We start from the raw sequence: 17695 nt of genomic DNA, 5'->3' as shown, positions 1-17695 counted from the left end.
AATCCACTGGCCACCACCGGAGAGTCCCCTATCAATTTTTTCTAATTTTTTAGAGCAAAATACAGCTTTAGAAGGCCGAAGAAAAAAATTGATTTTTGGGTCACGGGTGACCCAATCATCCTTAAAGAGTTAAATCTTTTAATTTTCAATAAAAGAGGAATTAGATTGACTCAATAAACTGAACTAAGTGATTAATAGTGGACAAGAAGAACAAAACGTACTGCGTTTCCTTTGAAATAAAACAGAAATGAATGAACAAAATTTAGGCCACGCCCTCTTCATAAATTTCAACTGGAGATAATGGAGATTTTCTAATTTTTAATATTATGTATTTGTATAATAAAATATTGAAAGGGATAATAAGAACGCAAATATAGTCCATATTAATGCAGTTTTATCACTATATTGATAAAGATGTCATATTTTTTTTTTATTTTTTTAAAATTCGATTAAAGGTAATTTCCCGTTGATTGTGTTTCAGAAGTAAATTTAATTGAATGGAAAGAAACTTCTTTTCCCGTGTTTTTTCATCTGCAAGATGAGCATAAATTAATTGCTGAATTCATGTTGGACATATGGAAATATTGCCCACGCCATCGATTAAAAGAAAACAAAAAAGAGCCTAAGAGGAGAGCCTTGTGTAAATAAATTAACAATAAGCTGAAATCAAATAAATTCCTTCGTGATGAAATTTGGTAAAAATTGGGAGGATGGTGTGCTGGAATGAGGCATCACAGTTGATTTTTTTGCGGACCTACACTAATTTACAGAAATTTATTTTATTGCTCTTCATAATTTTAGTCCAAAAAAAAAAGAAGAGTAACGAAAAAATAATTTTCTCTGTGTGTGCTGCAATCACTGATGTTACTTCTTTTATTTTTTTTCTCTTTTTCTCACATTTCGAATTTCTGTATATTTCAGCATTTTCCATCGCGGGGTATCTTATTTTAATTTTATTATAGGCACACACATTGATTTTTTTTATAACCCATACCTCGCGCAATTTATTTATTCATTTCTTCGCCATGGTCTCTTCTCGACCGGGCCGCATTCCTTTGCCAAACAGCCCGTCATAAAATATAAAAACACATCCCAACAGATTCATCGAAAAATCTTATACAAGACATTCTCTGTGTACTGTGGCCAAAGCCCCACTTATGTATATATATATAGCAACTTTTGAATGCCGCTGCTGCTGCTGTTGTTGTTGCCTCGGGCTTATAATGAAAATAAAACACTACGGATGAGGCCCAATAAGATGGAGAGAGAGAGAGAGAAGAATCGAAAGAATGCCCACAACACCACAAACTCTTTCAAGGAACACGGCCAAGAAAGCCGAGTAACATTCTCCTACATCCCAAAGAGATATACAAACGATCATTATGTTGCAAGCAGATGTTCTAATGGCTAGTCGTTAGAACGCTTGATATGGGATCCTTTCAGACGATCGTAAATTTTCCTTAACCTTAGGCCAGGGGCCAGATTAATCTCCCATCAATTGATACTATTTTTGGTTTTCACTGAATAAAATTTTTTCACTAAGGGCACTTGGGGCAAAATGTGACAAAACCGTTATTTCCCGTTTTCCGTTTACTACTAGTTCCAAGACAGTTTCCTTTAGAAGGGTTCCGGATGCAATTGATGAGAACTTTCGGATCTTTGGCAGTAAGATTTCTGACTCGACTGTCATAGTTGTAAGTTCTAGTACCGGTCGCTGATTATACCATCAGAATGGATATTTTTCAAGAAACATTTTAAAATTAATAGTAAGTTTGTAAATTAAACAATGCGTAAAATGGCTAAAGAGCCTAGTACTTCAAAAATAAATTAATACTCCCTCCGTTCCGAAATAAGTCGTACGTTTGGGAAAAATTTTTGTTCCGAAATAAGTCATACGTTTCGGAAAAATTGGGATTAAGGGAAAGTTTGTTGATAAATGTTTTGTGTATCAACAATTATTTCTTGTAAAGAACTATTGTTAATGTTTAGCACTAAAATTGGGGTCCAGTCTTCATGGTAAGTTGAGGAACGTATGTCTTAAAATGTCCTATTTTTTGCGTTTTATTTTCAATCTAAAAGAGGTGCAGAATGGTGAGAGATACAGACTTGGGACCTTCGGGGGACCCCCCCCCCCCCATAAGTTGACCCAGGGACCATTAATATGTCCTTCATTTTGTTCCCACCCCTCCCCTTCCCCTCCAAAATCATGTTTTTTGGGATTGCTCGAAAACACGTCGTGCGATTTTTTTTCAATTCTGGTTAGAGAAACATATTAATGGTCCCAGGGTCAACTTGTGGGGGTCCGCTGAAGGTCCCAAGTCCCTATCTCTAACCATTTAGCACCCAGATATTCGTACACATAAAAAAGAATGTTCTTTTTATTGCTTATTCTGCAAAATTTGAGATATAAAAAATGTCGTATCAGTAATAAATGTTGAGTTCTACTTGTGCATACTAAAAATTTAGAACAAATTCTAGCCTGTAATGTTAATCACAGTCCATTTTTTAGTAATTAACTATCTACCGGAGCTCTTTGAAAAAACGCGAAAAATGGACAACTTCAACATATAGATTCCTCAACTTACCATCGTGATAGGATCCCCATATTATCCTTGAACATGGAGGATAGTTCATACACAAGATATTTGCAAAGAACAAGAACATTCTCTGAAACCATTCCTTAATCCCTAATTTTTCGCCAAACGTACGACTTATTTCGGAACGGAGGGAGTAAATAATAACGGTGCTAGTCAAAATCCCGAAGAGATAAAATCCTGAATGGGCCCAAATCACAAATTTATCAAAATCCGAAATTGATCAAAATTCCGAAAGCTATAATCCCGAATAAGTCGAAATCCTGAATGGACCCAAATCCCAAATGGACTAAAATTCCGAAAGCCAAAATTCTGAACGACAACATCTCGTAAAACTTAAAACTTGAAAAGCCAGAATCCCGAAAAGACAAAATCCTGGATGGGCCCAAATCCCGAATGGACTAAAATTCCGAAAGCCAAAATTCTGAACGACATCTTGTAAACCTAAAAACTTGAAAATCCAAAATCCTGATGTAGGGGTCCTCTTCCAAAATTAGAAATAGTATTCTAAAGAGAAAGCTCAATATTTTCAATATATAAAATATTTTTTTTATACGAATATACTATGATCGATTTCCATGCATAAAGCTTTGGATGAATAAAGAGAATCATAAATATTATATGGTCAACATTTAAAATGTCAGTTTTCTTTGTCTTTGAAAATATTGAATATTCAAATTTTAAACTTTGTTTTTAATACAATTAAAATATTTTGAGACTTACAAAAAATTTACTTGAGTGAGAAATCATCCCGTCTCAACCACATTAGGATGATTTTAATTTATTAGTTTTTTACAACTAAACAATGTTGCTGTCCTTGTAACCAAATGAGCGATATGTGACGTTCTTAACTGTAAACTACCTATCGGTTTCTTAGGTTGGAAGGATTTATAGGGAATGGGCTCTCTTATGGCCCCTATGTACTAGGAAAATTTATGTCCAGATTGAAGCAAATTCCCTGCGGTTGTGTAGGACAAACTCTTTAATATGAACATAAATTTCTTTAGTGTGTAGAGGGCATTAAGCAAGTAGTCGCCACATCTTCTAGCACCCAGACAGATTCCCCCGAGAGACCAAAGTCCACACGTTTTTCTTCTCTAACGTTCTAGACCGGACTGACTCTCTCGGGTCTCCAATTTATGACAAAGTCCCAAAAGACAATGACATCGCAATGGCTTAGGACCTTGACAGACCTGAGGATTAGCCGAGAGACGGCTTAACATAATTATATTAGAAATAACAGTCAAACTACATTTCCATCATTTTCCATTAAGTTCCTGGGCTTAAGTCGTAAGTGTGTCTAAGTCTAGGGCCAGGGGCCTATCAAGCCTAATAAAAAGTGAAGCTATTTTTCACTTTTCCTTGTAAAAATTTTGCAGCTATTGCACCGCGACTTAAACAAATTTGCTTGTAGTTTTTGTATAATTTTGGCGAACATTATGAATTATGTATTTTTAGATAGCTTTTAATGGGCAATTTCGAAATATATTAGACTGATAAGCCAATTCTCTTTAGGAAAAATCTTGCCAATACTCTTCAGTGCCTCTATGCAAAAACGTATGGAAAAATGAAATGTCGAGAGGCCATTGTCTAGGGCATTAAAAGCGACCCCGTAAGGATTTGAACAGTAACGTTTATAACAGCCAGGATTATTGCAAACGTATACAATTCAATATCGGTTCTTGCAGTGATCAAACGTCCCAGTCTGTTTATAGCATTATACCTTTACCATATTCGGGGAGGATTGGACCTCTGCGCCGGACAAAGTTCAGTGGCTGTGGTAAAAAAATTAATGTGAAAAACTGTACAAGATAACAAACTTAAGGATATCGTTTTTTGTTTTAATCACAAGATTAAAGATATATCATTCTTTTTTTCAAAACGAATGACATTATTTATTTCATTCCTAATAACTTTCTTTCGCGAAGTATACGCTTAATTGTCAATCTATTTGAAACAGTGGAATTGAAGAAATTTTGAAGGTATCAGTGTATGGGATCCATTACTTGTATCAGTGAAGTGATAAGATTTCGTATACAGCCGGAGGATTTTAGAAGCGCAGATGCCTGATTATGTGCATGTGACTGAAGATCGAAAGAAAGATGGTGGAATGAAGATGACGACGGAGAAGTGAGAAAGAGAACAACTGAAAACCTCATCATAAGGAAAATAATCAACCTCTACTGGAAAGGTGGTGGAATTCTCCACGATTTATTTGAATCCTAAGCGATTTTACTTTAAGTAAATTTTGTATGAAATATCCAAAGTTCCCCATATCCGTTGATATAGTAAATTAAAAAAAAAGAAGATGAAAAATTGGGATAAAATAATAAAATTCCTCCCCTTCTTGAGGTCTTATACCAAAAATTCCAAATCCCTGAAAATGGTTAAGGCACGTCTGACGATGGTTCAGTTTGGAGCGCATGGTAAAGAATACCTCAAGCGAATCCAATCGAGCATCACGGCTATTACATATCTTATGTAGCTTGGGTATGACTGTGTTGGGGATATATAGCAAAAGGCACATAATACGAATATTCGGAATGGAATCTCGAGACGTAAGACGCGTGTTTGGTAATTCAGGTAGCTGCTGGCTCTGAGCGCAATTACGGACGACCCAATGTGGGATCCACGACGTTCGCGGGTGTGGAAGAGGGAACGTGGTCTGATGGGATATACAGTCTTCTTCTTGTTCTGGCGGCCTCTGGCGTAGCGCAAGTCATTTGTTTGAACCGCGAGCTGAGGACAGAGAATTACACACGTTGTGTTGGAAGAGGTTGGGAGATGATGTTGGAAGATAAAGTGGATTTTTTTTCGGACTCTACTGGTATGTATAACTCGGCTATTTACATGTATAAAACATCAACCCAGAGCTCCTCGTCCTAAAACAGACGCAAGCATTCAGCATCACTATATATTATGCCCAATGCGCGACCTCTGCAATCTTGGTGCCCATGGAGGAGGCAGGGGAACACTGGTAATGTTTATGACTGAAGCCAAAAAATTTTTCTCCGGGGTTCCTCACCAAATAAACACCGAACTTTTACCCGCAGAGAACTTCAAGAATGTTCAAAGTGTATGAAATATTTTTGAAAAATACAAAAATGGCTGAGGCAATTCGCAGAGTGCTCGAAATCACAAAAGTTTGGACTGAATAAATTTTTGAGAAAACCCTTTTATTAAAAATGCGAAACGGTTCAGCCTAAATCAAGATATCTTAGGTGCTTCAAATAAAAATAAAAATCTTCTTTAAATTTGTTAAGATAAATTGTGTTAAGTCCATATCAATTTGTTGTAGGTGAGGGCCCTTATGGATCTAAAGTTGGAAGACGCAAAGTTAAAATTCACAAAATTCACAGTAAAACACATAGATAAATGCAATTATCGTATTACAAGTACAATTTCTGAATTTTTAAAGAGAATAATTAAAAAATAAAAGAAAAATTTAGATTTCAGCGTTCTTTAGTTTACTAGAGGCCTTTATCGTACCTGATACTTAATAGTTCGGTACTTCACTGAGTGAGAGAAATCCGAAAAAGTTAAAATAAGATTCCGGAAATATTAATTTTACCCTGTAGTATTGATCCGAATACGGTGTAAATATTAGCCTTTTTAGGTGTATTGGGGGTTAAAGTTACCCTTTTTCATGTTAATTTTACCCTTTTTAGGTGTAAAATTAACATTAAAAATGTTGATATATTTTTACACCCAAAAAGTGTTAAAGTAATGACGAAAAAAAGTTAATCGCAGCCTCTTTTTTCTCAGTGTTGAAACTCCGGAGAGAGAAGCGGCATTAGAAGAAAGTGCTCTTCCTGCAAACGTTCATGCCTTCGAATAATGTGAATATCTTTTGTTTTTCGCAAGAGATTTACACTAAATTATAACGGAATTATCAACAATTGATGATAAGCCAACTAATATTTAATAGAAATGTGTAAGTCTCTTAGAAGAACTAAAAGAAAATTCACATTATTCGAAGGCATGAACGTTCGAAGGGAGAGTACTTTCCCCTATATGGGCATGTAAGTGGACTCAGGTTCATATTCAGAGCCTTCTTAAGTACTTGCATAAATAAAGGGTTCACCTGGGATCCTTTGAAATGAACTACAACCCAATGGGGTGCTTTTAAAAACTAATTATTGAAATGATCTTTCATTTAAGGATCACTCCAGTGATCTAAGTAAAGGAACTTCTGCAGAAACGGCTTCAAAATATTATAAATTCCATCTTTTTAAAGATATCAAAAACTTAAGCGTATAATTCGGGAGTGAAAGCCAAAAGGAATTACCTATATAGAACGCTGTGCCGAGGGTGAGATCAGCTGCGTTTCAGGTGATAAACTTGTAGAGAAACGACTGAGAGCATAGAGGCAAATCTTTAAGGAATTTAAGGAATTTTAAAGCACACCTGCATTTTGCATATATCGACTGTGTTAAATGTTTCTTCATTCTCTGGGTTGCTTTTTGAGGAATAAGATGGAATTCTGTCAAGTCGGATTTTACCTCCCAGAAGTCTCCTGTAAAGGCTTTTACATATTTACAGCAATTCTCCTAAAAAACTTCTTCAAAAGGCTTTTAAAAAAAAACACGATTTTTTAAATAGTTTGTTCGTCTAAAACGAGAGTTTCAATTGAAGTAGAAAGGAGATCCTTTGAAACTATCAAAATTTGAAATAAAATTTTAAAAGTATTTCTCGATGGTTCATTTGACAAGTGTCTTGAAGTGTTACATTTTCATAACGATCATTCTAGAAAGGATCGATATGAACATTTCGAAAAGCTAGATAATATTTGATACTCCAAATGGTTTCAAAATCTTTAATTTTAACTACAATAGTGGGGCTGTTGAGCTTAGAGCAGTTGGATGCAGAAAGCTCGTCCTGACGAAGACTTTTCTAAGCCAACGGTACCAAACACTGTTCAGCTGGGATGGTAACTCTGAGGGGTGCTATAACGGCGGCTAAACTCAAATTACGATATCGCTATAGTTCCGCTAGATGGGGTTGTGAGTACCCAAAAAGATATTCCGAATTTCGAAGGCATACTCGAATCGGCTCCTCAGTCGGTCTTCACCAGTGAAACGAGGAGGACGCCAGATTCGTGGCGTATTGGAATAGGCAGTAGCATTCGTGATAAACTACTTAACCTAAAAATAAATGGCTTTCGAAATGTCGCCGAAATAATCATCAAAAAAGGTTCTTCAAGATCTGTTCCTTGGTTAAGATTAAATTCCTTAGAAATTGTCTTATACAACCAAAGCACCGTCCATATCAACGCTATTGAGAACATTAAATACTCCATAAAGTTTTAGGGGAGGCTGAGGCAGAGTTGCCAGAAAATGAACTTTTTTGAATAGGAAGGGTGTTTATTAATCTGAATAAATATTAGTTTGCTCTTTTTTTTTCTAAGAAGTATGATAGCACTGCACTGTCTAATTCTACCCCCTGGCTAATTCTGTCCCAGTCTTCTTTATATTAAGGTCTTTGTGAGACCTTAAAGTTTCAGCTCGGGATCATTGAATTAACCTTGAAGCCTTGAAAACCTTGACCCCGTATTTTTAGTACTATTGAACCTATAGAGAACCTGTGCCTTATTTTCCAAGTATAACAATCTAAACAACAATATTGAAAATTCTAAACATTTTTTACAATAAAGGTATTGAAAATTTCAGATCTTGCAGCGCCAAACGTACTTGAAAACATTAAATCAAAAACCATAAACTAGAACTTAAAATGCTGGCCTGTAAGTCTTCAAACTCTGAACTTCTACAGTTCGGGTAAGGCAAGTCAGATTGAAATAAGTTCTTGCTTGCTTGAAAAGCAGTTATTATAGCTAGAACTCATTTAACTTTCATATCAATCCAACCAATAGGAATAGAGATATTTAATTTTGAAGTTTTATAATTTAGTTTAGTTACCAGTGCCCTTAGTGGCGGTTCTGTGAACTTTCAATCTAATTTAGCAAGAAGGGAATATTATCTAAAACGTGTGGTTTTTATATCATATGGCAGAATAAGTTCAGGATAGCCGAATGACTTGCCGTGGAAACGAAAGACTTCAACGTTAGAAACGACGAACCCGGAATTCAATAGAATTTTGAAAGGAATTTACCTGTGAGAACAGCCAGTCCGAAGAGTTCGGTATCCAGCATACCCTGCTTGGCAAAATGAAGGCATGTTTGTGCGTAAACTTCGCGAACGCGACTCTTGGCTTCTACTAGAAAGTAAAGAGTGCGCGCTTGTGGTGTTCCCAGCAATCTGGTTGGCAGAAAAGACAGAAGAAGAGTAAATGTGGGGGCCGTGTGAGAAATTTTCCGGCATACGCATAAGATGTGCTACATACCTGAGTGCTAGGAATCTTGCACCTGGACACAGTGGGCGTGTGGGTGGCGCGCAGACCTCGAGGGGCGCGCTGACGGTACAAAAAGCTCGCATGCTGCATCGTTACCAGCTGCAATAACTCTCATGAAGTATTTCCTGTAATTTGAAAATGAACGAAAGACACATTTATTTTTAGTAAAACATCTTACATCAGCAAACACTAATTATATGTATTACAATTGGAGACACTGGTAGAATGTGTGATTTGCCAATGGATTGTCCCCAAAATGGGGAGACGACAGATTTCCGCAATTCCACCTTAGCACAAAAATATTGACACGATATGTCTTCAAACGAGTTGCGCCAGCTCTCACAATAAACCATGAATATTAATTTTATTTTTACTATTCGATATCGATTGTACTGAATGAAAAGTGTGGGCATTTTTTCACGATTTTTCATTAGAAAAAAACAAACCAGCCATCAACAGCAATCAAATGTGTATTTAAAACTAACCAGCACTCAAGATATATCCATAAAATATTCGCGATTGTGCGATTAGTTTTATATGACACTCTGAGGCTTCTGCCTAAGTGGAATTTCAATTAATTTAGTGTTTGAGGATGCATAAAATAGCATTTTCATGTCATTGTCATTGATAAATACAGCATTATATTTTCAACCGTATAGAATCTAGTGAGAAAGCCACTTTCTTGGATTTTATTAAATACTTCTAAGAATTTCAGCACATTCCTGCGTCAAATTGAATAATCCATTTACACTTGATATTAAAATAATACGGCCAGTAGGGGAATTCTGTAATTTTCATGGCATTGTCACGCGTGAGTTCAAAACCTGACAATGCCGTTCGAGCTTTTTTGTCATATCGAGTTCGAAAATCATTGATTTTTAATGAAATCCTTTTTCTTAATGATTTTATGAAAATACAGTATGTCTTGGTTGATTTGTTTAACAAAATTCATTATGATTTGAATTGCCAGAAATCTCAAATATGTGACTTCTGACAATGCCATATGAGCTGAAATGGCAATGCCACGGCTACAGAATCGCATTTTCGAAAAAGCTATCCTGAGATTCGAACACAATTTGTCATATGGCATTGCCAGAGCGTTACAGAATTTCCTTCTAGGTCGATTATTCTATCGCTCATGAAGTATTATAGCGGCTTATGTTTTTCCGACGCTTTTCCGAAGATGTTTTATTCCCTAAATGCCGCTGAAACTTTTTTTTTTTTTAAATTTGAAAAATAAGAAACAGATCGCTATTTGTACCAGTAGAGTAAACTAAATTTTATTTCACAAAAAATAAAGACAAAATTGTAATTTTTAAAAATAATTAATAGTATCTATAGAACTTAAAAAGATACAAGAATATCCTGAAGAAAACAAGTATTATTTTTTTTGACAATTCTTTAGTAAGAAATAAATAAAAATAATTCGAAAATAATTTGAAAAAATAGTTTTTGATAATTTTCTTTTAATCTTTGGTTATTAAAACAATAATGTTATATTTATTCCGCTTAAAGATACACAATTAATACAAAATACAAGTAGCTGTAGGTGCCATATCATGTGTCCGCCGCTGACTTAGCGTTCTTAACAGTTTTAATTTAATCGTTATAAAAATATATTATTTGTTTTCAGAAACAGTATGTAATTTTCAATTAAAAGAACAATGCAACTGTTTTGGAATTTAGCCTGCCATTTTTAAATATTAACATTAAACCTACCAAGATCGGTCAAATTGACCGGTTTGAAAACTTTTTAAAATTAACACGTATTTAAACGGTACAATATTACAATATCGTTATCAATCTTTATGAATTTCTTAAAATATTCATGTAATATATTTTTCTATATTTAAATTTTATTTTTTCTCTTTTTCAAGAAAAATTTGTTCAGTATCCTACCTAGCCTGGTCGATCATTTGATCGAACGTACATGAAAAAACCACCAAAAACGGTCGGTAGGTTTAATGTTAAGGTTCTCCTTATTTAATAAGCGAAAGTCATAATTAATGCATTTAAAGTAAGTGATGCATGTAGGGGAAGGTGCCCATGCTTTGCACAGTCCCAAACTTTATAATGACTAAATTTTTCCCATGTTTTTCGATAAATGTAACTCATCGCATCCATACTTTAAAAACTAGAAGAAAATGTCCTGTTTTTAAAATATGAGGAGTCACAGTTATTCAGAAACAGAAAAATTTAGTAATTATAAAACTTGAGACCGTGCAAAGCATGGGCACTTTGCCCTACCGACCATGAAGGTTGCATCGTCTCCTGTCAAATGATTGTTTGAAAATTGTTCATTACTTTTCACGAATTATCTTTCGAAATATGTATTCTATTAGCAATAAATTAAAAAATAAGAAAAGTAAATAAATACAAATAAAAATAAAAAAAGCAACCATTTTATTTCGTGGTGACAATCTAACCTTCATGGGCGATACATCCTTCATTGACATTAATGTCAAACTGTACGTAATGCCGGCTTCAGACTTAAGTCTTAGTCCACTGCCCGGTGCTCTCAAAATTCAATATAGCAACAAAATGGTTAAAAAATGGTTTTTCAACATTTAATCGATCACTTGCCCATTTTGTTCAATCCTAATTGATAATTTTCCAAGAAATCTTGATTGATAAGAAATTAGGGAAGCTAAGCCATATGGCTAAGCCTTAGTTGAAGAAATCCTTATTTTTTTAAAAATACTTTTTAATTTCTTTATTTTTTGGATATATTTTAGAGGTTACCCAGATCGGCATTTCGTCCGTATACGGAAATTCCGTTTACTAAAGATTAAAAAAAATTTAAAGATTTAAAAATATTTAAGATATTTAAAATAATTTTGAATCCATTCTATTGTTATGTAACATGTTTTTAAAAATTTTACTTAGAATTAGAATAAAAGCAATTAAAATTTTAGCCCTCTAAGGACAAGTCGTTTTCCATTGATCGAAAATTGACATTAAAAACAAAACCGAATAACGAAATCGATGAAATGTATAACTTTAAATCTTGGAACTATACGGATGATTGAATTCTTATAGTAACCCTATCACATTTAAGAGGCTTTGTAAATAATAAAATATTATGTAAAGTTATTGTAGTATCTAATATCAAGAAATATTAGCTTAAAAAATAATAATAAATATGAAAGAAATTGTAAAATTCATTCATCAGTTTGATAATTTCAAAATTAGTATAAATTAGATTCCTAAAATTTTCTACTTTTCGATTATGTACAACATTAGAAAAAATAACTTTAGTTAGCAAAGGTTTTTTTCTACGGAACACCGGTGTTCATATCGTTCTTAATGGGTCAGTCTTCCGTTTCGAAAATCAGGAATTATTGTAACTCCTCAGTTTTAGAAATTTATTTAATAAATTCCAGCCGTTTCAATTAGTTCAGTTTATTTTTATCTCATTTGGTCTTTTTATCTCCCTTCACATGCGGCCATCACCGTCTTAGCGTATGTATCAACCTCCGGCATGAAAATACTAGCCATTTTCTTATCTTATTGCCCAAATAAACTACATCAGCCGCATACTCGAACCAAATATTTTGTAAAAATCAGTTTAAGTATAAGGTCGATCAACTATTGAACCTTCTAGTTACCCTTATCAAGTGGCATTACTAAGAAGGATACGAGAAAACCGAACTTTCGTGATTCCTTAAATCGAAAATTCCCCTCAATTGAATTTCCAATTGAAAAATTTCGCCATTCGTGGTTCATTAAACACCTACTTAATGACCCCTTGCCTAAAATATTTAGTTTCTTGCTATTTTGCATATTATGTGACGGAGAAACATTCCACAATTCCACGATATTTTGAATGATGTGTACTCAACTGTCTTATCTGAGTCATTATTGGGGAATTCAACTAGAGAGAAATTCTCGAAAATTCTCACGGAAAAATCACGCAATTGTTAATGGGACTGAGATGAATTCTGTGATGGGAACATCATCATTTTTCACTGCCATAAAATACAAATTGGTCTTTTGGAAAAACAATGCTTCATGTAACACGTGTGTTGTGCAATGAAATTGGAAAATGGGGAAAAGAACAGATAAATATACTTTGATTTACGGAATGACCAGTCCTGTGTATATTTGAATAGATCTTCTCACAGTGATTTTCTTTCTCCCAAAATGTTATTGCGTCAGGTGTGATTGGGAGCACATAGAAGTGGGTACCCCCAAGTGGTACAAATTGAGGTGTATAAATTGTCACGGTGCGTTCTTCATTGTATTCGCGTCTGTTAATTAACAAAGCATAACTACGACGATCGGAATGACAAGGTCAGAGTTGTTGTGTCATCCTCTCCGGGCAGTATGTGCGACAAACAGTGACAAGTCTGATTGGTTTTCATGCTCAATAATACGCAATGGAATGCCGATTGATGATTCGCTCACCCAAAGTCATTCTCCGGAGAGGATCGAAGTTCAGTGGAACATGATCCCCATGGTGCTTTCCGATGCTAAATCTCAAATGGGTTTTTGTATCAGCATCTTCTTTGGTCAATCGACTCACGGAGGAGGCTCTCCGGAGAGGAATGTTAATTCCTGTGCCACTCAATAAAACATGAACAAATCCCCAAGTGCTGTGGCATCAATAAAATGGAATTTGTCTCAGGCCAGGCCAATAATGAAGCATCTTGCATGAGATTTAACCCTCAAACGGCCAAGCACAGTACTGCATAAACGAGAAAGTCAGGGCTAGGACCTCACTGAACACCTCTGAAGTTCCCTTTGAGAGATTTTACCCCAGTTAGGAACTAAATAGGTTCAAGCTGACTGAAACTGTCATAAACTGGGGGCTTAGGATCATCGATTAGAGATCCTTTGAATAATTTTCCTTTACCTAATTCTTAACCAGTAAATTTTGCAGGCTAAATATTCTCGAGGATCAGCCTGAGTCTACTACACTGAGAGAAATCCGAAAAAGTTAAAATAACATTCCGGAAATGTTAATTCTACCTTGCAGTATTGATTCAAAATCGGTGTAAATATTACCCTTTTTAGGTACATTAGGGGTTAAAGTTACCCGTTTTCATGTTAATTTTACCATTAAAAAGGTGTAAATTTAACATTAAAAAATGTTGATATATTTTTACACCTAAAAAGTGTTAAAGTTCTGAGGAAAAAAAGTTAATCGCACCCTCTTTTTTTCTCAGTGTAGAATCATAATTAACCACAAGTAGAGATTTTCCAAGACTCACCGTCGCGTAGAGTGAGGTAGATTTCTAAATAAACACCCATAAATACTTTAGTATCTTTCTAGATGCATTTAAGCATGGATCTTTTGGAAATCTACGGTGAGGCTTGAAATATTTCCCTAATATAAAAATTCCCTATCTTCTTTTATAATCCCCTCAAGTGTATCTCAGCTAAGATAGTAGAAAGTAAAGTAGGATTTATATTTATACATATTTTACTTTTTATTTTATTAGTGTTCGAACTCAAAGAAAAAGCAGAAGCAATCAGCTTGTGACCGTTTTGGAGCTTAAACGGTAAAAGATATCAAGTTGCGGTCTTCAATGATCCCCAATAAAACAAAAAAAATATCTCCAGACATTTTTTCTTTCTTCCCCACCGCCTTCATCCCTTTCAAAACCCTTTATTTGTTTTTTTTTCTCAAAATTTCGAATGTTAGCCTCGTTTATATGGGGCATCATACTACATACATTTTTCAATCGATCCTGACCATCTCGAACGTTTTGAAAATGTAATTTGAAATACTAAAAATTTACTTAAGATAATTAAATAATTGTAAAATTCTCAATAAGTTTAACTACAGGGTCAAACGGTATGATATATTACCTTCCTATCTTTGTCGAATCCTCCATAATATTTGGATATTTCCTACATATATTTTTAAACATCCCTTCACTTGTTTCATTACACTTACAAACTATGATCTTTTGGGAACTGGTCAAAATCCTAAAAGCCAAAATCCTAAAAACTAAAATTCATAAAATACAAAATTTTGGCTTTTCGGAATTTTGACCCATTCGATATTTTGGCTTTTCAGATTTTTCATGTACGAAATTTTGACTTTCGCGATTTTATGTCTTGAAGATTTTAGGTTCTGGGATTTTGTTCTTCGGGATTTAAGCTTTCCGGGGACTTGTCTCTTCTAGATTTTGGCTTTTTGGGATCATGAACCGTTCAGGATTTCGATTTATTCTGATTTTTGTTTCTTCAGGATTTGGTTTTACGGGTTTTAGCGTTCGAAATTTGGACTTTCAGGCTTTTGGCCTTTTGGGATTTTGACTCAGGATATTGTCCCTTCGGGTTTTTGGATCTCAGGATTTTATCTTTTCGGAATTTTGGAGTTTTGCGAATTCGGCTCTTATAGATTTAGATTTTCCTGTCTTTTAGCGGTTGGAATTTTGACATTCGGAATTTTGTTTTTTGGGATTTTGGGATTTTGAACAATTTGGAGTTTTGTCTCTTTAGGACATTGTCGTTCGGAAATTTGGCTTTTTAGGATTCTGACTCATTCAGGATGTTGCTTCTTCGGGAGTTAACCGTTACGGAAATTTGTTTCTTCAGACTTTTAGCCTTGGGGGCTTTGGCATTCGGATTTTTGGCTTTCGGGTTTTTGGCTTTTTGGGATTTTGACTCAGTCAGGATATTGTCCCTTCGGGTTTTTGGATATAAGGATTTTATCTTTTCGGAATTTTGGTGTTTTGTGAATCTGACTCTTATAAATTTTGGCTTTTCGGTTTTTTTAGCGGTCGGAATTTGACATTCGGAATTTTGTCTTTTGGAATTTTGGGTTTTTGGAATTTTGACCCATTCCGAATTTTGTCTTTTTAGGATAGTGGCGTTCGGGAATTTGGATTTTTAGTATTTTGTATCTAGTATTTTGTCTGTAACTCATTTCGGGGAACTCGAGCCAATCTGGCTGGGGAACCCATGCATTTTTTTTCAGGAAACCCGGGGAACCCATACATTTCTTTGGGAACTCGAGCCAATCTGATTGATTATGAGTTACCCCTTGACTTTCGGGGTTTTTGGCTTTTTGGGATTTTGAATTATTCATGATTTTGTCTCTTAGGGTTTTTGGATTTCGTGATTTTGTTTCTCGGGGATTTTGTCGTTTCGGTATTTTGACTATTGTGAATTTTGGCTTTTGGGTTTTTACAGGTCGGAATTTTGACTTTTGAGATTTTGGATTTTCAGATTTTGGCTTTCCGGGATATTGACCCATTCGGTATATCGACATATTCGGAATTTCGTCTCTTTAGGATATTGGCTTTCGGGATTTAGTCTTTCAGGGTTTTAGCCGGCACCAGATTTTTTTGTATTTGTCGAAAACAGTGAAAGAATTTTCAAGTTCCTAGATTATCTGTTTCAAATTTCTCATTAGGAAAAGTAAATTTCCCAATAGAACCGGTAGTGAATAGGTAAGGTATCAGAAATTCATTGCCTTGCTCTGAATTTTTTTTCATATTGCACAAATGCTTCACTCGGTTTTGGAGTGTAAAACCCTAAGAGTTATCGCTTTTTGATCTTGGGAGGGCCTTCAAATTAATTTTCCTGCAGAAATATCATTACTTCTTTACCGAATCCTAGGGTAGTCCAGGGGTCCTTTTTCCGGAATTATCACATTGTTTTACGATTGAATGAAACTGTTTTTGGAGAGTCGGAAAGATTGTCGAATTTTCCATAGACCCTGAAGAGCCTCTTGGGTGCTACCAGGCCACTTAAGGGTTAACTGCAACAGCTTTTGCTCAAGAATGAACTCCATTGGGAGAATTTTCTCAAGATTTGTATATGTAACTGTGTGAAATAGAAAGCGAACGATATCAATTCAACAATTGAAGCTGGTCTTAACACTAAGCCATTTATGTTGTTCCTCTTATGAGCATCCAGTTGCATTTGAACTGGAAGGAAAGATGACGCCACGAGAATTGCATTCACATTGGAGTCAACTCTTATGAGCCTCAGCCACTGAACTGGATTCTTACACATTCCATTTATATTATAGGTGAATATCTTCTACCTTCATAAATTCTCCTGAGCATGGTCTTAAGAGAAAATTACATGCACGATATCATCATTTATAAAATACGACAGCAATTCGATTTAATTGCCACAATAACAAAAAAAAAAAAAGAAAAAAGAATGAAAAGCAATATCTCTAAATAGTTTGAGATTTCCTCGAAAAATTTAAAATTTTCTCCACTTATCGCTCAACAACTTTGCAACATTGTAATTGTGATACTTCTTATTCCGACATCAATGCAAATTGTTAACCCTTTCCTAGCCATTATCTCATCACATGAGCAACAATGTTTCATGCTAAAATCTCCATAACATGGTATTCAAGCTCGCAGATTCCTCAACTGACAACCAATTAAATGTTTTGCTTTTTTTTATCACAACCTTGCACTAAAAATTGTGCTTATGTTGAAAAGAACGCGTAATTTATGTAAAACACGCACTCAATGTAACACATTTATAAGAGACAAGAGGAAGTTTCGATGTTTCAGCAAATAAAAGAATTCTTAACATTAGAAATAGGAATTTTTAATTAAAATGGTTTAAGGCGTTGCAATATTTAATTCTTTTTGATATGTGTACAAATTAGTTTCTACAAATTCAAGAGGATACTCATAATTTAGAAGTATACCAATCCTTTTTTTATACTTCCCTTCAAAGAGTGTATGGAAAATTTTATGAAATGGAGGGGTCACTGAAGTCTTGAAGTTGATATCTCAATCCCTTTAAACTCTGGAGTGTATTATATT

The 17695-nt window shown here is 34.8% G+C and overlaps 1 protein-coding gene across 2 annotated transcripts in view; it reads right to left on the bottom strand.

Annotated features, from left to right (window-relative positions):
• Positions 1–17695, bottom strand: part of LOC129806677 (protein expanded) — an 82704-nt gene that overhangs the window by 18682 nt on the left and 46327 nt on the right. For both annotated transcript variants that reach the window (XM_055855445.1, XM_055855446.1), the window contains exons 2-3: positions 8934–9067; positions 8703–8848 (exon numbers count right to left, since the gene is read on the bottom strand). In XM_055855445.1, the coding sequence (XP_055711420.1) occupies positions 8703–8848; positions 8934–9025 (238 nt within the window). In that variant the 5' untranslated portion in view covers positions 9026–9067. The remainder of the gene's footprint in view (positions 1–8702; positions 8849–8933; positions 9068–17695) is intronic.

Source organism: Phlebotomus papatasi, chromosome 3, assembly GCF_024763615.1.
Source record: "Phlebotomus papatasi isolate M1 chromosome 3, Ppap_2.1, whole genome shotgun sequence".
Lineage (NCBI taxonomy): Eukaryota > Metazoa > Arthropoda > Insecta > Diptera > Psychodidae > Phlebotomus > Phlebotomus papatasi.
Note: the sequence above shows the minus strand (reverse complement) of the source record. Positions and strands in the feature narration are given on the sequence as shown.